The sequence below is a fragment of the Tenrec ecaudatus genome, chromosome 12 (assembly GCF_050624435.1).
Source record: "Tenrec ecaudatus isolate mTenEca1 chromosome 12, mTenEca1.hap1, whole genome shotgun sequence".
NCBI classification, from domain to species: domain Eukaryota; kingdom Metazoa; phylum Chordata; class Mammalia; order Afrosoricida; family Tenrecidae; genus Tenrec; species Tenrec ecaudatus.
This window is the reverse complement of record NC_134541.1, coordinates 103,762,656-103,787,565: the sequence shown is the minus strand read 5'-3', so window position 1 is coordinate 103,787,565 and position 24,910 is coordinate 103,762,656. Positions and strand designations below refer to the sequence as shown.

The following is a 24,910-nucleotide window of genomic DNA, read 5'->3' as shown; positions in this document are numbered from 1 at the left end:
GCAATGTCACCGCTATTTCGGATGCCAGCAATGCCCCGTGGGGGGCTGGTTTCTGTGGGGCTTCCAGACTGAGGGAGACAAGGAAGCCTGGAGGTGGGCCTCAGACAGCAGGGGTCACAGGGAGCCGCCTGAGGACCGGGGGTACCTCGTCTGAATAGTGCTGGGCAAGGAGTCCCAGTCACTGCCATGGAGCGGATTCCGACTCCCAGCGCCCCATGGGCCTGGGCAGGACAGAGTAGAAAGGGCCCCGGGGCTTCCCAGGCTGCCACAGCTCAGAGGCGCTGTGGGCTTCCCACTGCCAGCCTGGAAGTCGGCTGCTCTGAGCCGTAACAGAAATCCGCCTCCTCCAGTGGAGCCAACCTCAGTGGCGGGGGTGGGGCAAAGGGGCCTGACTCCCACTGAGGAGACTTGGCTGCAAACACCCACGTGGTGAGGGTGGGGGACAGGCAGCATCGCTACGAGTCTGAACATCAACATCGCCTGATGGTGATGCGAACACAGCACGCTGGGTCCTCGGGCACGGGGACACCACGGGACACACATGCACAGAGGCGACATCCCTGGGGACAGTGAGCGCTGTCGCCCATGAGCGAGGGGAGGGCCCCACCTGCCCGGGCTCAGATGGCCTGGTCTTGCCCCGGCCTCTGGCGGAGCTCGCGGGCCGCAGCCAGGAAGGCAGCCCCGGTGAGCAGCTCGGCGAGGAAGCTGAGACAGCCCAGGGCCAGCGACCAGCCGAAGCGGACGTCCAGCTGCTGCAGCAGCGCCTTCTCCTCCACGAGCCACAACGCCGTCCTGAAGGCCGCTGCCGAGTACGCGATGTACACGCTGATCCCGGCCAGGGTCACCGCCGCTGCAGGGGCGGCAGGGGCCCAGTCAGACCCACCGCCCACTGTGCCCGCCCTGCCCAGCAGCCACAGGGGAGCCAGGCTAGACTCACAAGCCCCACTTGGCCCCCGGGCCCACCGTCCACCAGTCACCACAGGGCCATGGCCAGCACCATCCCTCCTGACAGCCTTCCTGGCGAAGACCTCAAACTCACTGCCACAGAGTAGATGCCGACTGCGACGCAGGCTAGAACTGTCTGTGAGATGCTCAGGCTGGAACTGTGTACAGGAATAGAAAGCCTCATCTTTCTCCCAGGAGGTGACGGGCAGTTTCAAACTGCTGACTTTGTGATTAGCAAGCCAATGTGTAACCACTATGGCACCGGGGTTCCTGGGGAGACCCCTGCAATTACTGTGATCTCCTGAGTAGACCCCAGACTGTGAGTCCCAGAACACCCCACTGAGCGCCCGGCAGGGCTCAGAGCAGCTCGGTCAGCACAGTGGCCGCTGCTCACAGGTGCTTGCCAATGCCAAGCCCTGGGGGGCTGACGGTTCAGTCTCCTTTGGCACTTTCCACAGGCCACGGGCTCAGAAGCCAGGCAGGGTCTGTGGCTCCAACAGACAGCACCAAGCTGAACAGCCCGCATCAGGGTTCGTCGTTCCAGGGGGGCGTGGGGTTGGAGAATGACCTCACTGGACAAACCGCCCTGGCTGCTGTCGATGACGGTCACCACAGGGGCAGGAAGAGCCCAGGCCGTCACCCTACTGCCACCTCCAGAAGGGCTTTCATTCTTCCCTGTGGATCAAACTCTTGCATCTGTGTGTGTATGCGCATGCATGTGTGTGCATCTGTGTGTGCATGCATGTGTGTTCTAATGGGTGTGCGTGCGCGTGTTACGTGTGTGCTGTTACACGTGTGTGTACATGCATGTGCATCATGAGCTACACATTCATGGGCGCTGCGCATACGTGTGGGGGTTGTGCATGTACACATATGTGCACAGCTGTGTCTGTGTGTGAGCATCTTTCTCTTCCTTTGTATTTTACCCGGGAGCCATTTCACACTCGCAGGCGGGGTGGAGTGCCTGCACAGCTGACAGCCACCGCCTGAGGCTGAACTTCAAAAACTCAGCCCGGCCAATGCAATGCTCCGCCAACCCCACCCCCACCCCGTGGGAGCCTGTGTCTTCACAGGTCTCAGTCACACCCACACACGGGATGAGAGAGGGGTCAGGTGGCTGGAACGAAGCTCGCCTGCCAAACCTGGGTGCTAACACAGGCAGCCAGGAGCACAGCCAACACCCAGCTTTCTGTGGGAAATACCAAGAACCAGCTCTCAGGGCCCGGCCCACCCACCCCCACCCCATCCCCCGCCACACTCCCCATCCCCCACCCCATCCCCACCCCCACCCCCAAGGCTTCTCGCTGGGAACCCAGTGGCCAAGCCAGGGCCCTGCATCCAAAGCCACGCTCCCTTCCTGGGGCGGACATCACAGATGGGAAACCGAGTCCTGGAGCGCCTACCTCCAAACAGGAAGAGGGCCCCGGCGAGCAGGAAGAGGAGGTGGGCTCGGACGAGGAAGCTCAGAAAGCCCGTCATGCCCCCAAAGACCATGAGGATGAGGCTGAGCGGCAGCAGGATGACAAAGGTCCCGTGCATGGCTGCAGGGAGGCAGAGCACAGGGGCGGAGCCTCACAACCGCCCACAGACCCCGGGGGGCCCTGGGGGACCCCGGGGGGACCCTGGGGACCAGGCACACTGCCACAAACCGTGGCACACGGGAGGTGCTGCGGCTGCCCCTGCAGTCGGAAAGGGAGCCCTCAGGTGCCCGACTGCTAACTAAAAAGGGGGGTATTCAAGTTCCCCCAGAAGGGCCTCAGAAGAAAGGCCTGGGAACCTACGTCCCCCAAGCTCAGCGGCTCGAAACTGTGTGGATCCCAGTGCTACCCTGACAGGGAGAAGACAGCAGGCGCCATTTTCTGATCATGGTGATGACGGTGGTAGTGATGATGGAGGTGATGATGGTGGAGGGGATCATGAGGAGGAGGATATTGAGGGTCCAAAGACAAGCCCAGTGTCACAGCAGCAATTCTGACTCCAAGGACCCTGCAGGACAGAGTAGACCTGCCCCATAGCCTGCACATTTCCATGGAAGCAGACTGCGATCACAGGTGAGTGTGTAACCACTGCACCACCAGGGCTCCCTCGCTGAGATGCCCTGTGAGCGTTTAAGTCGCGTGCCCCTATAGCCCGACATGGGCTGTTACCACTGTTAGCTTGTCCCCTCGGCAAGGGTCGCTGAGCAGCACAGTCCCCTGTGCTGTTCCAGTCAGGGCCCCCTGGGGAGAAGCCACGCCCCTGCCACTGGAGCTGTCGTTCTGTGGAGCAGAGGCAGGCCGTGAACACAGGGACAAATTCAAGGGCAGAGCCATGCAGGGCAGGCTGGAGAGGGCTGAGAGCCCGTTTCCAACAGCTCCAGGGAGAAGTGGCATGTGAGCAGGGGCTGGGAGGAGGTGAGGGACTGAGTACAGTACTGGGGGCCAGGTCCTCAGGAGGTGTTGAGGCAGAGATCACTGGGGTCAGGCGCCCCTGTCCTCCCCTGAGGGCGGTGGGGTCCTGGGCCGGCTGAGGTCAGGAGTCACAGGCCGGCAAAGTAGCTACCCAGATGGTAGAAGGACACAGTGGACTGGGGTGACTCCAACTGCTGTTGACTCTCCAGGACAGGGTGGAGCGGCCCCACGGGGGTTTCCAGGCTGTAAGTATCCATGGAAGCAGACCGGCCTCCAAATGTGGGGTAGGTAGGCAAGGAGCGGGAGAAAGAGGGCAGGCGGGAAGGAGAGAGGGAGGAGGTGGGGTTCCACTCAGGCCCTGAGCGTGCTGGCAGCCAAAGCAGAGGACACAGGACAAGATTGTTTCTCACAGTACCCCCTGCTGACTGGTTGATGGCTGTGAGGCAGGTGTTGAGCCCTGTAAAACTCATCAGCCACCCAAACCAGGAAACCAAACGCTCACTGCGATCGATCGATCAAGGCGATGACGACTCCTCCTGACCCCAAGGACAGGGCACCCCTGTGAGTTTCTGAGACTGTAACTCTTTACGGGAGCAGGACGCCCCCTCCTTCTCCAGAGGAGCAGTTGGTGTTTTAAACGCCAACCTTGGACGTGAGCAATGTGTCACCAATCTGCTCCTCTGGCAACAGAATGGGTCTAAAGAGGAATACTTTCTTCTCTTCTCCCGGGGCAAAGAGGCACCTCGTTATGGACAGAATCCGCAGGCAGACCATGGCCATATGAAATGAGGACCCACAGACCACCGTCCGACAAACCCTAAGTCTATCGGGGTTGACAGAGGCTGAATGGGGGGGTGATCATCACTGCCCTGGATTGTGTCCCCCAAACGCCTGTGGAAAACCCTAACCTCCGGGCCCGTGGGCTCCAACCTAAGAACCACTGACAGGAGGGTACGGACCGGGCAGTGCTTAGTTCTGTGCACGTGGCGTTGCTGTGGGTCGGGACCGACTCAGTGGCACCCTAACCACAGCAGGGCGTGGTTCCAACCCCACTGGGGGCGGGCTGAGCTTGCTGGGTGACGGGCAGGCAGGGTGGCTGGTGGTGGTGGTCTGAGGTGCTCGCTCTCGTCTGAGACGAAGGAGAAGCAGAACCAGGGAAGAAGGAAGACTCGCCGCAGGAAGACGGCACAGGTGCAGGAGCTCTCAGGAGACCAGGACCCTCCCCCGCCTGGGCCTAGACACGGAGAGCACCTTCCCCTAGAGCAGGGCCCTGGATTCAGCCGGTGGCATGTTGGGCTGCAGCCCACGAGGTAGTAGTTAAAACCACCAGCTGTTGCGTCGGAGGAAGCCTGAGCTTTCTACTCCTCTCGGACAAAGCACCCAGAAACCCACAGGGGCCGTTCCACCCTGTCCTGTCGGGTTGCTAAGCGTCAGAACCGAATGGACAAGGAAAACTGCAGCCAGGATGCCCCTTAGAGGCAAGGACGGGGAGACTTTCTCTCATGGACTGTGGACATGGCGTCAGGAGCGGCCAGGCCCTGGAGAAGGACATCATGCTTGGTAAGGTAGAGGGGCAGCAGGAGAGAGAGGAAGGCCCTCGACCACATGGATGGACACAGGGGCTGTGATCACGGGCCCCAGCACGGGAACGATGGTGAGGACAGTGCAGGACGGTGCAGTGTTGCCTTCGGATGTGCACGGGGCCACTACAGGTCAGAACCAACTCCTCCAGAGCCACGGGCACGTGCCTGGGTCACCCCTGGAGACATGCATCCATTGTGTGCCAGACAACTCCCAACAGGTCGGCTGCCGGCTCGGGTGCCGGCTCCCTCTGGACGGCCTGCTGAGGGCTTTGGACAGGCTGGTCTCCACCTTGGTGGGTGGACCGATGGGAGTGGGCCCTCCATAGGACAGCATGCATGGACAGACAGCCCTCGGAGCCAGGCTGGTCTCTCGGCGGGCCTGCGTCACTGTGGCTGCCTGGGCTGTGCTTATAAGGAGACCTGGGGGCGCAACAGGGGAATGCTTGGCTGCTAACCGAAAGACTGACAGTTTGAACCCACCCAGCTGTGCTGAGGAAGAAAGGCCTGGTGACCGGTTCCTGGGTGGCTGGCACACGGTCACACAGGGTCCCTGTGAGTCCTTGACTCCACCATATGTCATGACGATGATGATGGAGATCATAAGCCATTTTATGACGCAGGGATGCTGTGACCACCACACTCCGGCCTGGTTCCCATGCAGCACGGAGCTCTGTGGAGCAGCTACGGGGGTGAGGAGGCAGCAGCCCAGCTAGCCTGGCACTGACCACCTTGCAGTGCTGTTCTCCTGCCGTGAACCAGCCACCTCCCAGAACTCCATCCACAGGGGCAGGCGGTCACCTGAGACTAAGTGAGGCCCCACCCAGTGGGGTGGAGACCCAGAGCCTGCGGCTGCTGTGGCCTCCCACCAGACTGGCCTGAGAGGGCGCCCCTGTCCTACACTTGCCCCTGCTGGAGGTCCCCCAGCCCTTAGATTCCTTCAAGCAAGCGCTAGAAGTTGACCAGGGCCCCCGTCTCAGGACAGCTGCTTTCTACCCCTCACTGAGCCAGCCCCCTGGTCCCTGAAACAGTCAGCTCAGTGAGCCTGGTCCACTCCAGCGTGTTTCTGGGGGGCTCTGCCTGTGAGCCTTAGTCACAGGCGATGGGTTGGTCTTTGGGGGGGTGCAAGGGGGTAAGGAGAAGGATGAAGTGGAGGAGGGGAATGGGGGGGAGGGCGGGGATAAAAGCCAACAGGATGAGGAAATGCCATGGTTTTTGACTGCCCAGGCGCTGGCTCACAGCCTGGCACACAGGAGACGCTCTCTCCGGGCACATCAAGGAAGACACTGGCCGAGCTGGCTGAGCCCCTCTCGTGGGCAGGATGTCAGGCTGCAGGTACAAAGCTGAGTCCGACGGGATTCCCATCTCCTTGGAACTTCAAGCTTGGATGTACGGGGCCACAAGGTCCCGACAAGGCTGCAGGGGAGTGGGGGGGGGGGGGCAGGAAGGGTCTTCAGGAAAGCAGTCGGTGGTGAGGGAGCTGGAGGGGGGCGGGCAGATGAGATAAGGACCGCTTCATGGGAGAGATGGGCTTCGGGGAGGCGGAGGGTCGTGGAAGAGCTAGAGGAGGATTCGACGTCAGCGGGGGGTCCAGCTCTGTGCCTCTGAGCCTCAGCCTCCTCCTCTGAGCAGTGGAGATGGCCCCACCTGCCTGAGGAGGCCCACCGCAGTCTTGGGGAAGCGTCTCAGATCCACGTGTCTCTGGTTTCTTCTCTCCTCTCTGCTCCACACTGCATCTGTTTCACCTCTTCTTACAAGGTCTTTCCCACCAAGATTTCCAGTCACCCAGTCGATCGGCGATGACCTGACCTCAAGACCCTTAACTTAATTCTCTCCCCGGAGACCCTTTTTCAAAGTAAGCGAAGGTTCTCAGGGACCAGGGAATCAGGACTCAGACATACCTCTTGGGGAAGGTGGGGCATCAAATGGCCCATTAGGATGGTACATTCTTAAAAACTCATTGCCATCAGTCAACACAAACTCACAGCAGCGCCCTGTGGATTTCTGAGACTGTAATGGTACATGGAGAAAGTCCAGTCTTTCTCCCCTGGAGCTGTTGGTGGTTTCGAACTACCAACCATGAAGATCGCACACAGCCAAGACACCACCAGTATTCCAGGATGGCACACAGTCGAACTAAAAAAACGACAGCTATGAGCGCTTTTGACCTCAAGCGCGCCCGGCTGCGCATCAGGAAGAACGTGATGGTGGGGAGGGGTCCCTGCGTGTTGGGGCCAGGAGAGCCTTGTCCGCATGCGCGAGCTCGGTCCATTAAGGGGCTGTTCAAAGAGCACACGCCGGGGAGGCAGCGTCCCCCAGGCCTGCGAGGGCACCAAGGAGGAGCAGCGGCTTTGAAGGAGAGTCGGGGGAGACGTCCATCCTTCCGCGAAGGACGTGCGCTCCTCTTTGTTTGGGGAGATCTGGAAACGGGGGGAGGTCCCAGAAAGATCCACACTTCTCACCCGCGAGAGGGAGATATTCTTTCCAGTAAATCTGCCGACTGAGGAAGACCCAGGTGTCTATTCAGATATACTTGGGGAGGAGGCGGGGGGGGGGGGGGGCGGGGAGACACTGCATCTTCATCTGAGCCGTGGTCACCTGGAAGAAGCGTGATCCTGCACGCTGAGCCCCGCCGCTGTCTCTCCAGCCTCCGTTTCCTCGTCTGTCCACCGGGCCCGCCTGGCAGAGGCCAGGGAGCACTGACTCTAAGTGTGCATGGTTCTCTCACTGCCAGGAGGCCCGGCAACACCTTGAAGTGCCACAGCCACCCAGAGGGAGGGTTGATCAGGAGTAAACATCTACTTGGGGGATGGGGGCAGTCCCAGTTACTGTCTGGCTGTGGGTCAGAGGAGGGCTGGGCTCTGTGGGCTGCTTTCTCAGAAGCGGGTCACCAGGCCTCCCCTCTGGGGTTCCCTGGGTGGACTCTGGCCGCCAGTCTCTCCCTCAGCAGCCAAGCACCCTACCCATCGGCACCACGGGGGTCTCCCAAGGGGCCCACTACTCCACACCTCTCCTTCCTGCCTGCCTTCTGGTCCAGCTCACAGACCCTTGCAGGGGCTGGATGATGCTCTGGACCATGTGCAGGCTGCCCAGGGCCCGGGGGTTGGGCCTTGTTTTCCAGCTGCAAAGAAATGCCCCTTTGAGGAGCCTCCTGCTGCTTCCGGGTAGATACCAAGGAGATTGCTTTTTAGTGAGCTCCTTTGTGTGGGAGTTTGGGCGGTGTTTTTGTTGGTTTGTTTTCTGGTTTGGGTGTTTAGGTTTTATTTATTTGGGGGGGGGGGTGTTTAGGCTTTAAAATGTGGTCTTTGGCAGAAGTCGCCTGAAACCCAGCCCTCAGTCTCAGAAGCCAAGGCACCTCCCCCTGAGCCCCCAGCCTGCAGCCTGACCATGCATAAATCACATTGACAATCTGCCAGCCTCCCCAAGTCCTCCCCATCCCCACCCCACATCAGGGTCCAGGCAGCCTCTTCCAGGAAGCCATTAAGTCCCCAATCGCTTCTCTTCTTTAGTATTGTCCCCCCACCCACTCCCATGCCGTCACCTCCACACTCTCTGTTTGCACCGGGCATGGTGGGAGGGCGGTTTTTAATTTTCCAAGTCGCTGCAGACAGCTCAGCCCTGGAGGGCTGGGGCCTGATATCGAGGGTGTGCACCCAGCCTTCTCCAGGACAGTGGGGGACACACAGCCCACTGGCCTGCCTCTGTCACTGCTGCCAAGGTGTAGGACCGCTTGCCTCTGGGGTCCTGGTCAGCCTTCGCGGGGACCCCTCGGAGAGATATGCAGCAAGAAGCCAAGAAGAACCAGAGCGCGTCCAGAAAGCCTGTGGGCACTGCCCCCTGAATGTGGCTCTCCTACTAGTCCAGAAAGCCTGTGGGTCCGGCCCACCCCACTCGCCTTGGGGGCTTTGCAGCCACTGTTCCTTCTCATCTCTCTGAAGAAGACAGAGTAATGCCCACCCCCCAAAAAAGGCGGGGACGGGCTCTGGATCTCCTCTGGTCACCATGGCTTCCTGCCTCTGTACAGCCCCGAGATACTGAAATGACTGTGGAGCATCAGCTTGAGGGAGGAGCCCCCCCACCCCCCGGTCCACACTCCCTAGAACCCAATCTCCGGTCTGTGGGCCTCTGTGCAGCCGTGGGGCACTTACTTAACCTCTCTGGTTCCTCATCTGCAAACTGAGACTAAGACAAGGCCTGCCTGGTGGGGCCATTAAAAAGCTGACTGAAGTTATATGTGTACAGAGCTCAGAGCAGCCTTTGGACGTGTAACTGCCTTCGTGTGTTCTTTTTGACAGGCTACATACTATTCCAGGGTTGCGGCGTTCAGTCGGCACTACCACTCAGTGTAAGGAAGACCAAAATCCTCACAACCGGACCACTACGTAACATCATGATCAACAGAGATGAAATCGAAATTGTCAGGGATCTCCTCGCTTGGATCCAGTCAGTGCTCGTGGAAGCAGCAGTGGAACCAGCAGTCAGGAGTTCTGAAGACACGTTGCATGAGGTCCGTCTGCTGCGCAAGACCTCTTTAGAGTGCCGAAAAGCAAGGATGTTACTTTGAGGACTAAGGTGCGTCTGACCCGAGGGGGTTTTCAATCACCTCATATCCATGAAAGTTGGACCAAAGAAGAATCGATGCATTTGATTTGTGGTGCTGGTGAAGAATACTGGAAGTACCACAGACTGCCAAAGAACAAACAGATCTGTCTGGAAGACGTGACAGCCAGAGCACTCCTTAGAGGCAAGGATGGCGAGACGTCTTACATACTTTGGACATGTCGGGAGAGGCCGGTCCCTGGAGAAGGAGCGTGCTTGGTAAAGCAGAGGGGCATCCAACAAGAGGAAGGTCCTCAAGGAGATGAGTTGGCACCGCCGGGGCTGCCAACAACAGCCTCGGGCACAGGGGCCACGGTGAGGAGGACGCAGGGCTGGGCAGTGTTTTGTTCTGCCGTGCACGGGGTCGCTCTGGGTCAGAACTGACTGCACCACACCTCACAACAACCATGGCATAGCCCACTGGAGGCACCCACCCACCCTCGGGCACAGGGGCTCTGGCACCCAGCCCTTAGCACCAACCACCCCACCCCACCCGCCCCCTTTTCTTTCCTTGGACCTAAAGAAGCCATGTGTTCAGGTATTCAGTTGCCCATCTGCTTCCCATCTGTCTCCCCAACTAGACTGCCCACCACCTGTCTGGCGTGTGTGGTGCCTTCCATGTGGCTCTGATGCTGGAAACTAGGCCACTGGTATTCCAAATAGCAGGAGGGAGGAAGGGTTCCAGGGGAGCTTCCAGACTAAGACTAAGAGAAAAGGCCTGGAGATCAGCTCCCCAAATTCAGCCACTGAGAGCTTCACGGAGGGCGAGAGACTGCAGTCCCATGCAGAGCTGGTTGAAAGGGACTAAGCGTGCCCAGGGGCCCAAACAGTGGACACGAGCTGGGCGATAGGTGACAGTGGCGCAAGACTGGAAAGTCCCTACACGGGCCATGAGTCAGAGTCCACTGGACAGCCACCCACAACCACTGGACCGCACTCGCGGTGGGCAGGGAGCACGCTGCCCGACCGCAGTCCATCTCCATCTCTCAGGCTATTACATGTGCAGGGTAATGGAAGGAGGTGGCAGCCTGCCGCTGCTGCCCCCATCTCACATACAAGAAGCCTAAGGCTGATGCAGGGACAGGAGCGAAGCCTGTCCTTGTGGTGCCTGGTCCCCGGCGCTTCGCTTCTGAGATTGGGGCACATCTCAGGACAGGCTGTTTGTGGGGATGGGGTCTCAGGGAAGCAGTGCACACATTAGTGTCAGTGCCCCTCCAGTGGGCATCTGTCAACAGCCTTCCCCTCCCTCATCTCTGGCAGGGCTCACCCCCACCTCCACCCCCTGTTGGAAGTGGGCACATGACTAGCATACCCCATCCCTTGGCAACGGTGATTGGCTCAGGACCTGGCATGTGACTCCGGCTGGTCCAATGACAGGCCACCTGGAAGGTGTGCAGCCTGATCCGTGAGCTGTCTCGGTGACTGAATTGGGTGAGTTATCAAGGTGGTTGGGCTGAGAGGGCTTAGACCCCATCGGGGAAAGACCCCAGCCGGCCTAGGCTTCTTGGTGGGATGGTCCTTTTCCCCTTCCAGTGACTCCCCTTCCCATTGCTGTCACGGGCCACCAGGACAATCGCTGTCATCCCCATTGTCCATGGCTCTCGTGTCTACACAAGGCTTTATGGAATGACCCCACTCATCAACAGGTGCTCGCCCGGGAGCCCAGCACCCACGGTGCCCTCCCTGCATGGAGTCGGGAGGAGACACCACCCAAGGAAGGCGGGTTTTGCGCCCCATGAACGAATTTCCTTGAGAGCGCTTTCTCCCAGCCACCTGGTGGGAATCGCTGGGAGACAGAGGGGTCTCTCGTTCAGGAGCCTGAGGTGTCTGCTGGGAGAAGGCCGCAGCTGGGTGCCCCCACCAAGGCCCCCACTCGGAGAGCTTGTCAGCAGGCCTGCCCAGCCTCTCTGCAAACCAAAACCCAAACTCGCTGCCATCGAGTCAATTCTGACTCATAGCGACTCTATAGGACAGCGTAGAGTTGCCTCTGGGAGTTTCCGAGCCTGTAACTCTTTATGGGAATAGAAAGCCTCATCTTTTCCCCATGGAGCAGCTGGTGGTTTTGAACTGCCGACCTTGAGGTTAACAGCACAGCCTCCAGAGCTCTTTCCTGCCTCTACAGCGGGCCTTGAACACAGTCTGTGTCGTCACTGCTGAGACGGCTTGAGCCAGACTTCACCCTCGTTTTGAGAATAAGGAGACTGGGGAGGGGAGGTGTCGCTCTGGGGTGGTTGGCAGCAGCGGGCACACAGTCTGAAGGGGCAGCCTGCCCTCTTCTCAGGAAAATAATGATCCTAATAGCACCCAATGCTTAGCGTGAAGTTGGTCGTCTGAGCTGGGCTGAGTGAGCGCTTCATAATATACTCTCCCCCTTTGCGTCTTCTGAGGAGGGGTGGGCAGCCACTAGCTGTCATCACGGGGCCCACAAAGACACTGAGGCTCAGGGAGGCAGAGCTGGCCCTGGTCCTGGTCCTCGGGAAGCGGGGGAGCAAATGAGCGGATTCTGGACAGTGGGCTGCTTCTCAGAAGCTGGGAGCCAGCTCTACTGCAGCAAGATCAGGCCTCAAAACAAAGCCAGCCACACTATGGCAACGGGTAACCGTTAACCGGTTACCCACAGTGCCCAGCCTCCCGGGGAGGATCAGCTCAGCACTGGACAGGAAGAGGCCCTTTGCCTTTGGGTCCAATTCTGAATCAGGGTGACCCTGTGTGCAACAGAGTAGAGCTGCCCCATGGGGTGCTCTTGACTGTTGATCTTCCCAGAGCAGATGCCAGGACTTGCCCCTTCACAGCTGAGAGCGGATGGTTTGCATCACCCAAGGGCCTTCCACAGATGTGACAGCAACTAACAAGAGATGGGTAGTGGTAACAAGCAGTGATGTTTGCTGTGTGTCTGCTACTTTCACGTCCAATCACTCTTTCCATCCAGGCAATTTCAACGCCCACTGTTGTTGCTGCTGCTGCTGCTGCTGTGAGGTGCCATCGAGTCAGGCTCGACCCATAGAGACCTTGTGCACAACACAATGAAACACTACTGGGCCCCGCACCAACCTCACAGCCGCTCCTATGTCTGGCCTATGGTGACAGCACTGTGTCGGTTTGTCTCAATGTCGCCTTCCTCTGTTTCTTCAGCTCCTAGGAACCCCATCGAACTGGGCCAGGGAGGGGTCCTGGACTGTTTTCCCACAGAGCCTCTGCATGGGTTTGAACTGTCAACCTCTTGGTCCGCAGCTGAGGGCTTCACCATCGTGCGGCCAGGGAACCTGAACCAGGTGCCGCATGAGGTCTGCTGCTCCAGCTCTTAGGTTGGTTCGTGGAATCCCGGCCACTCCCCATCGCCCCCCCACCCCCATGGGTTTGACCTCTCGTTTTGATGGGTGTGTAAACCAGGCTCTGGAGTCCCAGAGGGACCCAGCAAGACACGTAGGGTCACTGTGAGTCAGGGTCCACTCATGGCAGGGAGGTTCTGTTTGGGAGCTGGTGGCGCAGTGAGTTAAGCACTGGGCTGCTAAGCAGAAGAAAGTAGAGGCTCTGCTTCTGTAAGGACTGACAGCCTCGGAAACCCACAGGGCAGTTCCACCCCGTCCGCGGGGGCAGTCAGAATGGACTCGATGGCGGTGAGTTGGGTTGTTTATGCACACATGCACACACACACATTATTCCTAGAGATGTAGATATATGTATTAGGCTGCTAACTTCAAGATCAGTAGTTTGAACCTACCAGACACTCCTAGGGAGGAAGATAGGGCTTTCTACTCCCATAGAGAGTTGCAGCCTCCCGAACTCCCCGGGGCGGTACTCTCCTGTCCCATTGGATCTCTACAAGTCAGAATCGACTGCCTGGCAGCGCGCTGGTTTATTATAGGATAATGTGGTTTGTGCCCCTTCTCACGCTTGTTTGGCAGTCCTTGGCTGAAGGTAAACAATGTGCCAAGCCAGGCTCACTGCTGGTTGTTACAAACAGTGGCAAGAGGGATATGACCCCTGTCCTCCTGGACCCCATAATCTAATGAGGGAAGTAGGGTTTACCCCCAAAAAGAGCCACCCCAGCTGTACCAAGAGCAGGAGTTCAGCAAGCTACACAGGTGGGGAGATGGGGGTGAGGGGGGGGGGTCCAAGTGGAGGAAAAAGCATGTGCAAAGGCCCTGTGGCAAGAGGAAACTTAGCCTCCTCCAGGAACGGGCCCAAGGCCTGGAGAGTGGGAGAAGGAGGCGTCAGGAGGAGGATGGAGTTGAAGGGGGTCAAGCCAGGCTGGTTATGCTGTCTTTATTTAAGATTCACGTGCCCAAGCCTCACGGAATCGTGCAAACACAATCCCTACTATCGCAAGATCTTCAAAGCTCAGTCTCTCTACAGTGTCTCGCCGGGGCTCTGTCTCCTTACTGGGGGGCGAAGTATAAGCACACCTGCTCCATGGGGCGGATATGAGAAATACACACAGATACAATGAGCTTGGGGCCTTGCACATGGTACGTCTAGCAAAAACAGGTGATCGCATGCATTCCCCTCCTTTCACAGCCCATTCACTTTCACTCTTCATCCCTTCACCCTCCTCAGGGTCCCAGACCTGGCGCCCAACACTGGGGAATCCCGAACACCAGAGACACCAGCAACCCTGGAGCGAAGACAAGTATCCTTTGCCTCCTAATGACACAGTGCATCCAGTTTCTGACCACCGCAAAAAAAAAAAAAAGGCAAGTCAGATGAATGATTTGATCTCTCCATGCATAAAGAAGTGGTGGTGTAGTGGTTACACACTGGGCTGCTAACCACAAAGTCAGCAGTTCAAAACTATCAGTCGCTCCATGGGAGAAAGCTGGTAAAGGGTTACAATCTTGGAAACCCACAGGGGAGAGTTCTACCCTGTCCTGTGGGGTCGCTATGAGTCAGAGTTGACTCAATGGGAGTGTTTTCTGTTTGTTTGTTTGTTTGTTTGTTGACACCAGCCTGCAGTCTATGAAGTGTGATAGCATAGTGGTGAACATGGAACAGAGAGACACGGAGCAAGCACATGCTGTTGGGAAAACGGGATAAGAGATGCCTTCTGATGGGGTCGGGGGAACACAAGCCTTCCATATACATGTATGTGGGGAGAGGGAGGATGCAGTATCTACGACACGCAATAGAGTGACGTGAGCCTGCACATGCTGGGAACCCTGCTCACCACTTGTGACTTGGGCACAGTACCCCAGAACAGGCCTTTCCTGACCAGCCCTCTGCCATCTCCCCAGGAGCTGTGAGTCCCACGCTCACTTGGGCACCTCCTCAGGCTCCCACCCGCTCCCCTGTCACATTACTTGTCCCTTGGGAATCCAAGTGCCCACTCCTTTGTCTCCCATGCACTCCTGGGGCATGGCCTGGCTCATACTCATCCGCCCCCACTTCCTGCCACTAGAGAGCCCGGTTCCCAGTCACCACGCACGCCACAGGTGGAAACAGGTGGGAAAGGGAAGCCCTGCCTCCTGCCTTTAACCACCACCCTACACCACCACCCACTTCTTCCAGCAGGTGGAGGAGAGGCATCAGGACCCAGGGTGCCCCTCCTCCTTCCCTGTCCCCAGACTCACTGAGCAGCTGTCGGCTGGAGTCGCTGACCGTCACATTGTCCTGCCAGAAGGGGTTCATCAGTGGTGTGCATGGGGTCCGGGCTGGACAAGGGAGAGAGCAGTGGCGAGGGGCACAGAGAGCCAGCCTGACCCCTATCCCGCTCCTTCGCCCTTTCCCTTTGAGATGCTCCAGCATGGAGGGAGGGTTTCCGGCTGTGGGCAGAGCTGGGCAGCTCTCAGATGGACATCTAAAGCCCCAGTCCTCTGCCACCATGCTCCCAGATACAGTGACATCACCAGGACAGGTGCCCCCCACCTCACCCCACAGGAGAGGTCTTAGTAATATTCATTACCAAGCAGTGTGTTTATGCAAAAACCACTTAAATGTAATAATTCTTGAATCATAGGTACACTAGTGACAAAACGGCGTGGTAAAATCTTTCTACACTGGATCACAACATTATGAGTTACATTATTAGTAACTCTGAGTAGAAATCTTATTATTTTTCTTTTCCTTTACTTAATACCTTCATTATTTTTACAAAGCTATTGATAAGCCTTTTACAAAATCGGCATATGCCACTAAAAACCTGGGCGTGAAGATATTGTAATGCAGGAATTATGACAGCTCTGACCAAGCCCAACTAATCCCAAACTCACTACTATCTAGCTGGTTCCGACTCACAGCGACCCTGTAAGACAGGGTAGAACTGTCCCTGTGGTTTCCAAGACTATAACCCTCTCTCTCTCTTTTTTTAAAGTCTGTAATTCTTTATGGGAGCAGAAAGCCTCATCTTTTCCCCATGGAGGGACTGCTGATTTCAAACTGCTGACCCGGTGGTTAGCAGCCCCAGTATTTCTCTTTGTCGACAAAATGAAATATATTCTCTTGTTGTAACACCCCCCACCCCCAAAGTCTTTCTTTCTGCCGACCCTCTGCACAAAAATGTTACAGTCATTCTGTGTCTTCCTTGCGACTGCTTCAGACTCAGCCCTACTGTCCCCTAGTGATGTCACTGGCCCCATACCTTATTTTGGGCTTTAGATCTTGAGAGCTTAGGGGAGGGGTGCCCTCCCCCCCAAGCAACAGGTCCCAGGTGAGCAAGGGACGTTCTTGACTGAAGCCTCCCTACCCTCCTCCCGGAACACGGGCACCCTCTCCCCAACCCCAGCTCCCAGCCTCCTTACCCCGGCAGGTCCGCCAGAGGCCAGAATGCGAGCTCAGAGGCTCGGGCTGGCTGCGGTTGGCGGCTTCGAGCGGCCCCGGGCCGCTGCGCTCCAGCCGCTGGGCGTCGATGATGTACCAGAAGTCCGTGCCCATGGCGGCTGCCAGCAGCACGAAGCTGAGCGCCCCGGTGAGCGCCGCCACGCCGGCCAGGGCGCCCAGGTGCAGTCGCATGGCAGAGCCGGTCTCCGTACCCAAATCACCCCTCTGGCCCTGTAGATTTCCCGGCTGTGGCCCGCCGACCCTCACCGCGTCCAGAGAGGCTGGAACTCAGGTGCCAGCTCCGCCTCCCAGCCCCTCAACAGCGCCCTGAGTCCCGCACCGCCACCTTCAGCCCCCTCACCTGCAACCTCAGACCTGGACAAACGCCGCCTGGGACTCCACCTAGACCCTCAGACCCCTCCCCTTGTGCCTTCAGGTCCTCACCAGCACCCTCGGAGCCCGTCTGTCTGTCCTAGGACCCCACTTTACTGGCGAGCCCCCTTTTCCCCTCCAACTTCTCCCTCCTCCTTCCCGGGGCCTCGAGCCGCTCCCCACCCTGCCCCTCGACACCAGCCCGCAGCTCCCCGCCTCCTGCTGGCACTGCAAGGTCTCCCTTCCCTCGCCCACCCCCAGCTCCCACTCCGCCCGGGGTGCAGCACCCAGCTGCCCTGCACGCAGGCAGCTGGAAGGGAGGACGGGGCGGAGAACCAGGAGGGAGGTGACGAAGGAGGGGCGGGGCCACTTCAAAGGACCTTCGCATCCAAGTCTACTTTCAATAAGCGCAGCCAGGGCGTCCTGGCCACGCCTCCCCAGCGGGAGCCTCGGCCCCTGGGCGCTCGCCCTCAGTCCCTCACCCCTCCCACCACTTCCGCGCTCCAGTACGCTCTCCGCGGTGCTGAAATCGCGCCGCGCCCACCTCTGCTCACCGCTCTACTCTCAGCTGCCCAAAGCGCCCAACGAAATGCGGTCACCACATGCTAAAAACACTAAACCCGATTCCGACTCCGACTCCTAGAGACTCAGTACAGGGCTTTTGAGACTGTCGATCTTTACAGGGGCAGACAGCTTCATTTTCCCCCTAAGAGGGGCTTCTGGGTTTGAACCATCAGCCTTGCTGTTAGTAACCGGATGCTTAACCAACAGTGCCACCCGGGTTCTTTACAGCACACTTTCAATTTCGCTTTCAATTCTCACTGCCATCCAGTCAGTGCAGACTCATAGCGACACTCTAGGACAGGGGAGAACCACCTTCCTCCCTGGAAGTTTTTCATAGACACTAACTCTTTACAGGAGTAGAGAGCCCGTCTTTCTACTGTGGAGCAGCTGGTAGTTTCAAACTGCTGACCTTGTAGATCGCCGCCCCACGTGTAACCACATCACTGCCGGGGCTCCTTGACACACATACTAGTACTGTGGAATATCTTTCAGAATAAAGAGAAATGGAGTCCCAATCCCTGCTACAAAATACATGACCTTAAAAATGCCCATCCTCATCACCATCCTCATCCTACTCCCAGTGAGTCGATTCCAACTCATAGCCACCCATAGGGAAGCAAGCAGCCTCAACTTTCCTCTGATGAGAGGGTGGCAGGTTCAAGTCACTGGCCTTGAGGTCCCCAGTCCAATCGTAGCCCACTCTGCCACCAGGCTGAGCAGTAGTCTCACAAAGGCAAGTAGTGTACGATCCTACACTTATGCAATATCTAGAATAGACAGATGCATAGAGACCAAAGATAATCCAGCTTCATGGTTGTCCCAAAAGGGAGGGATGGGAGATCAGTGTGTGGGAAGCCACGAGTTTGGGATAATGGGAAGATTGACAATGGTTACTGGCGATGGTTGTTCAACATGATTAATATAATCAGTGCCACTGAATTGTCCAGGGAAAAAATTGTTGAATTGTCCAGTGCTGTAATCTATAACTACCTATATTACATGTGTGTAACATATGTGTGTATTACATACACACCCAAGAGGACTTTTTAAAAGGTCATGAAAAAATAGAGTTAAAAGATACTGTTAAATTCTTCATGAACTTTTGAAGCCTCCTCATGTGCAGACACATGCACACATACAATGGGGGCTTCTGAAAGGTCTGTAAAAATTCCACTATCTGCTCATTCCATTCTCCTGTGACCTTTTGGAGACCTCTCATCAACTGATCTTTCCCAAGACGATCACCCCAGATGTCTTCACTCTCAACTCTATCGCAATGAGCTCCGTGTGCACTGTCGTCAGCGTCGTCCTGACCGTCCACTTCAGGGAGGCCTCAGAGAGGTCGAGTTTGATAAGGCCAGCCAAGCAGCCCAAGGAGGAAGTCTTTATGGGCTGTCCAGCTTTCATATGCATATGAGGCTGTTGGATACATTGTGTAGGTTTAGGTAATTTTATTTTTCTGCCCCGTGACTTGAAGAACAGAAAGGCCTGTTTTCAGAGGATCTGGGCAAGAGGCAGCAGCTCCAATACCAGCTACTATGTTCACTCATCAGTCAACTGAAAAGGATGATCAAGCCTGAAGGAGTCTGAGCAGAATCCAATTACAGCCATAGAGCTAAGGAGCTCCGCAGGCACAGTAGTTAAAGTGCTCAGCTGCCAGCCAAAGGGCCGGCGGTTCAAACCTACCACCCGGTCCACAGGAAAAGACCCGGCAATCAAAGTCTGCACAGGTTTACAACCTTGCAAACCCTGTGTAGCGGCTGAACTCTGTCCTGAGGGTTGACTGAGTTAGAACTGCCTCTGTGGCAATGGTTGTGTTCTGTTGTTTGGGGTTTTTTGTTTTGTTTTGTTTTGTTTTGTTTTGTCTTATTTTGCTTCTTGAAGGCATGTGCCAGGCCTGGTGCCACAGTGGTTATGTGTTGGGTTGCTTACTACAAGGTCATCAGTTCAAAACCACCAGCAGCTCCTCCAGAGAAAGGAGGAGGAGCTTTCTACTGCCTTGAAGAGTTATAGCCTGGGAAACCCATTGGGGCAGTTCTACTCTGTCCTATAAGATCAGTAGGAGTCAGCATTGACTGAGCTGAGTTTCAGATGAGACATGATGGACGGAGCCCTAGTGGCAGCTGCTCTGTGGTGGAGAGATGAAGTTGTCTGCTTGCATGAAGATGTGCAGGCTCAGAAACCCTTCACAGAGACCAGCTGATGGCAGTGGGTTTGGTTGTGGGCGAGGAGCATCTGGTTGTTCATCCTACACACCCAATGGGAACCCAGAGTCTCCCGCCAAGGGGCTGTGAAATGTGGGTGCCGGGATCCAGCCACCCCAGAAGGAGGTGACGTGAAGGCAGGGTGAGAGAATGGGTGCGAGAGCCTTGAAGGGACCGCACAAATGGCAGCGTGGTGGGGTGAGGGCATGCCTTAATGGAGAGTGGAAATGGCGCCGGGTGGATGTAAAGAGAGTGAGGAATTTTAAAAGGGAGAGGAAGCCAAAGGGAGGAAGGCTACCTTGTACCAGGGCGAAAGCCCAACTTTCCTTACCAGTATGGGGCAGCTAAGGAGCCCCGAGTCTGACTCTCAGGTCTTTGACTGCCCACCTCGGCTCCCTCCTTTGTTATGGGGGTCTAACCATATCTTCCCTGTGGAGCTGAAGGGCTGCAGATCTCCCAGAACTCAGCAAATCCCCTGCCCAGTGCCCGGGAATGCCTTTGATGTGGGTAGACTGTCCTACCCCATCCTCACCCCAGAGGGGGCTGCTGAGCAACCCGTGGGCATCTACTCAGCATCTGTCCAGAACCAGGGAGACCCCCTACCTAGATATCACAACTACCCCATTAGACCGTTAGCACGTGACACCCACTTTACAGATGAACAGGCTGAGGCTGAGAGCTTGAGCGACTTCCCCAAGGCCAGTAACTTCATAGAAAACCCCCAAATACACTCACTGCCAGCAAGTCAATACCAACTCAAGGACAATACCAACCCTAGAGGACAGGGTGGGACTGCCCCGTGGGTTTCCAAGACTTGTAACTCTTTACAGGAGTAAAAAGACTCATCTGTCTCCTAGAAACTTGCTGGAGGTCTTGAACTGCCAACCTTGTTATGAACAGCCCAGCTTGTTGTCCACTCCACCACCAAGAGACAGGGTCAAACTCCAGACTGTCTGACTTTGAGATGACGGGGCCGGCTCATCCTCCCCAGGTCAGGACTGCCCCATTCCAGAGGAAACCCCCAGCGCCCACTGCTTTGTGTTTGAAGTGACTTGGCACCCTGCCCCCATGCCCCTCACCTTCAGACACCAAGCCTAAGACATTGCCAAGCTCCAACAGTGCTGCTTCCAGGGCACATCACACTGTGATTGTGAGAAGATTTTATGTCAATTGACAGCTGTATGGAGGTCAATCAGGTCACAAGCTGATGATGCCTCCTTGGGGGTGTGGCCTGCTTATAAGCCAGTGGGGCGGGGGGTGGGGGGGGTGCAGAATCCTGCCCTGCTTCCCCCACCCCCACCCTATGACTTTGCCTTCCTGCTTGCTGGAACTCTGCCTCCAGGAGGAGAGCTGCAGGCGCCCAGCCATGGTTCCTACTATCTTAGATCCACGTGACTCTGCACCCACCAGCCTGTGATCTTCCTGCCTCCCCTCCTGATTCAGTATTCTGCACCCGCTGTATGTGGTTACATGAGTCTGAAGAGGGACTTATGGACTAGCATAGGACTTAAGGACTTGAGTTGCACTGGGCCGGGATGCCTTGTTGATGCATAAATACTTCTTGGTATAAAGTTCTTTCTTCTTATACATCGATGAGGGTCCCTGGATTTGTTTCTCTAGACGACCCAGCCTCACACAGATGTGGAGCCGTGATGCAGTGGTTATGAAGACTGCTGCCCTGGAGAGAAACGAGCCCTTTTATTAAATCTCATAATGTCAGGGTGTTCTGCTGGCCAAATGGACTCTCTGGGGTTGACCCATGTATAACTGCTTAAGAACCACGACTCCATCTGTCCATTCGTGATACCGAGGGCAGTGGCTGCCACTCTCCATGTCCTGGACAAGGCCGTGAGTGGGGTCAGGGAGCAGGTTCAGTTGCCCGATGCTCCACTGTCCCCACGATGCCATGTGATGACAGCTGGAGCTGCTCTCTCAGGTTCCAGGAACCTGTCCCCAAGTCTGGGGACAATCTTGGGACTAAGAGGAAGCTGTGTCCAGTGGACATGCACCTGCATGTCAGCACCAGTGCCACCAGACCTGCTGGATGACCCTCAACCAATGACTCACTTGCTTCTGATCTCTGAGCCTCGGGACCCTCATTCTGCAAAAGGGCCCATCAGATTCCTCTTCTGGGACTCTTTCCGGTGATAGCTGACGAATGCTGAGCTGGGACTGCATGCTGCGTCCAGCAGGCCATTTTCCAAGTAGAACTCCCCCACTGGTTTTCTGAGCTGTCATCTTGCAAGCAGATCTTTCTTACACACATGGTCGGTGGGTGGATTTGAACCACTCACCTTTCAGGCAGCAGCTGAGCACCTCACCACAGTGGCACTGGGGCTCAGGGTGAGGCTCCAAACAGCACTGTCGACCGTCAGAGTGAAGCTTTGTTCCTGGGCTTGGTTTCTCGAGAGTAGGCATCAAGAGCCAGGTGCAGGGCCAGCAGCAAAGAGACATTCAGAAAGTGTGTGTGAGCCAGAAGTGGCCGATAGGAGGTGAACGTGGGGGCTGTGGGTGAAGGCCAGGCTTCAAACATACTGGCAGAACCACGCTGGGCACTGTCGTTGAATCCCCTGGATTCCATTTCCTTCTTTGGAAGCGTGGATGGAACAATACTTTCGAATGACTGTCAGACTTCGGAGAGAAACACAGGCCTTCCTACTCCTGTAAAGGGTCAGGGTCTCAGAAACTCACAGGGACGGACGGTTCTACCCTGTCCTAGAGAATTGCTGAGTCAGCATCGACTGGGTGGCAGTGAATTTGGGTTTCGGCTTATTTCAGCCTGAACAAGAGGGGAGGGCTCAGTGAAGATGAGGAAGGGGCAGGATGGCAGTGACTAGTGTAGCCAGCACAGGGATGGGTGCCATCCTGCTTCGTGATGGCAGCAAGCTAAGGGGTGGACTGTCTTTCAGTGAGAGCGGCTGCAGGACGGACTGAAAGAACCCTGTTGGCACAGCCATCAAGCACTCATCTGCTATCCACAGGTGGGTGGTTGCACCTCCGCCCCTGAACAACTCCGAGAAAGAAAGACCTGGCAATCTGCTCCCATGAAAGGAACAGACAAGGGAACCATCTACAGGAGCAGTTCTACTTTATCATGTGTGGTCACCAGGGAAACCGGCAAAGCTGTTGCCATGTCTGTGGTTCAAACACACCAGCTTCTCTAGAGGAGGTGGGGGAAGCATGTGACCTGCCCCTGCAAAGATGAAAACAGACTTAGGGTGTGACAGAATCGGGGACCCTGTGAGGCAGTTCTTCTCTGTCCTATAAGGTCACCATGAGTCGAGATCAACTCAGGGCTGATCAACTTGGTGGCAGGCACACAGCCACGTGTGGTCTGGGATGGATGGACACAGAGGCTGCACTGATGACCGTGAGGCTGGTGTGGACAGGGCAGTGTCCTGTTCTAGAGGGTGGCCACAAGTCCCAGCCAAGTGCACAGCAACAAACAACAATGGCAGCTTTGGAACACACACACACACACACACACACACTTCCTTTCCTCTCCCTGGCCCTGGAGTTTCTCTCCAAAACCTTTTGCCTGCACTCGGGAGTGTCTTGTTCCTCCAACAGAGCAAGAAATAAAGCGTCTAGACACAGGCCAGCCATGCCTGACCTCGGCCGACCTTGCGCCATTACAACCTGAGCAGGCTCTCCTGAGAGTTTGCAGCGAGCAACTCCCAGGACCTTGCAGGCTGGGAAAGGGCAGGAAGGGTGATCGTAAATACAGGGCCGACCCATTGCTTTATAAATCTTAGAAGAAGGGACATAAAAGTCACCTTTTCTTCCACAAACCCCAGGAACCTCTGCAAACATTCTGGATGCATTTCCTTCTCACCTTTTCCCTAGGGCCCTGGAGCTCTTTTGGAGCTTGCCCGGGAGTGTGGGTCAGTTCTTCTGCTCTTATGAACCCTGTCTCAGTACTCACAGCCAGCAACTTAAGCACTGAGTTACTAACCAAAAGATTAGCTTCAAACTCCGTTTTCTCCGCTCTTCAGGAAAGAGATGCACCTGTCTGCTTCCATGAAGATTTGCAGCCTCAGAACCCCCGTAGGGCAATTCTACTCTGTCCTCTGTCCTGTGGAGTCGCTGGTAGTCAGAATCGACCGTGGCTCAATACTCACTGCCATCCGGGAAAGTGGTGAGCTGATCACCGAGAGCGCAAGCAAGAAGAAAATGTGTTAAAACTGATTGTGGGGGTGATGGTACAACTCTTCTTGATGGTAACGAATTGTATGATATGTGGATTATATGTCAATATAATATTAAGGACAAAATCAAAAAACTCACTGCCACTGAGTCCGGTCAGATTCACAGCCACCCTGTATGTAGGACAGGGTAGAACTGTCTCTGTGGGTGTCTGAGACTGTAACTCTTTTTTTTAATCATTTTATTGGGGACTCATACAACTCTTATCACAGTCCATACATACATCCATTGTGTCAAGCACATTTGTACATCTGTTGTCATCCTCATTCTCAAAACATTTGCCTTCTGCTTGAGCTCTTGGTATCAGCTCCTCATTTTTCTCCTCCCTCCCCACCCCCCTTCTTCAACTTTACAGGAGTAGAAAACCTCATCTTTCTACCATGGAGAGGCTGGTGGTTTAGAACTTCCGACCTTGAAGTTAGCAGCCCAATGCATCACCACTCTGTCACCAGGCCACTTGATGGCAATGGGCTATCATTCTCTTGCCCCACCAGTTTAGAGGTAAGACTCTTCAAGGGAGCAGAGGTGAGGCAGTTAAAGGTCACCAGTAACAGTCCCAGGCAGTCAACTCCAGCCCACGGCAACCCATGAATGTCAGAGGGCATCCCATAGGTTTTTTTTCAATGGCTGGTCTTTCTAGAAGTTCTTCCTAGGCACCCTTTCCATTCGCAGCCAAGCACCCAACTCCCTGCAGCAGCCAGGGGCGCCGGCAGAATAAGTACATGTTGTTGGGAGATGCTGTCGAGTCAATTCCAACTCAGAGATTCGATGCACCTCCGAACAAAACACCGCCCGCTCCTGCACTGTCCTCGCCGCCATCCTCATGTCAGCCCTCTGTCGCAGCTACGGTGTCCGTCCAGCTCCTCAAGGGCCTTCTTCTTCATTGCACTTCCACTTGACCAAGAAGGATGTCCTTCTCCAGGGACCGGTCTCTCCTGATAACATGCTCAAAGTACAGGAGACGAAGGCTCACCACTCTTGCCCCTCAGGATCTGTTTGTCGTTCCATCAGTCCGTGGTCCTTTCAATATTCTTTGCCAGCACCATCATTCAGATGCCTTGGTCTTTCCTCGGTCTTCCTTATTCAACGTCCAACTTTCACGTGCATGTGAGGATGCTGTAAAGACCATGGCTTGGGTCAGGCACATCTGAGTCCTCCAAGTAACCTCCTTGCAAGCAAATGTGGTTTTGTATACCTGTGCTGTTGTGTGTGTCTGTGTGTGTGTGTGTGTTCCTTTGCCCACCATGGGGGTATATTCTATTGTTTGTTTGTTTGTTAAATAGCAAACACCAAACTC

At 56.2% G+C, this 24,910-nt stretch overlaps 1 protein-coding gene across 2 annotated transcripts; it reads right to left on the bottom strand.

The window, feature by feature from the left end:
- Positions 1 to 617: 617 nt before the first annotated feature.
- On the bottom strand, positions 618 to 16,459 carry TMEM114 (transmembrane protein 114). 2 transcript variants are annotated; one of them, XM_075528792.1, is made up of 4 exons: positions 16,249 to 16,459; positions 15,082 to 15,162; positions 2,349 to 2,486; positions 618 to 850 (listed from the first exon to the last, which is right to left on the bottom strand). In XM_075528792.1, the coding sequence occupies exons 1-4, from the start codon at positions 16,457 to 16,459 to the stop codon at positions 618 to 620; spliced, it is 663 nt and encodes a 220-aa protein (XP_075384907.1). The 2 variants fall into 2 exon arrangements, with proteins under 2 accessions (XP_075384907.1, XP_075384908.1); XM_075528793.1 differs by lacking the exon at positions 2,349 to 2,486.
- Positions 16,460 to 24,910: the final 8,451 nt, after the last annotated feature.

Bases quoted from the DNA above. Each gene is read 5' to 3' on its own strand.
- TMEM114 (XM_075528792.1), bottom strand. From the start codon at position 16,459: ATGCGACTGCACCTGGGCGCCCTGGCCGGCGTGGCGGCGCTCACCGGG. The intron at 15,163-16,248 runs GTAAGGAGGCTG...TCCCTTGTCCAG, and splicing joins CCTCTGGCGGACCTGCCGGG to CCCGGACCCCATGCACACCA. The intron at 2,487-15,081 runs GTGAGTCTGGGG...GCCTCCCTGCAG, and splicing joins CTCCAGCCGACAGCTGCTCA to CCATGCACGGGACCTTTGTC.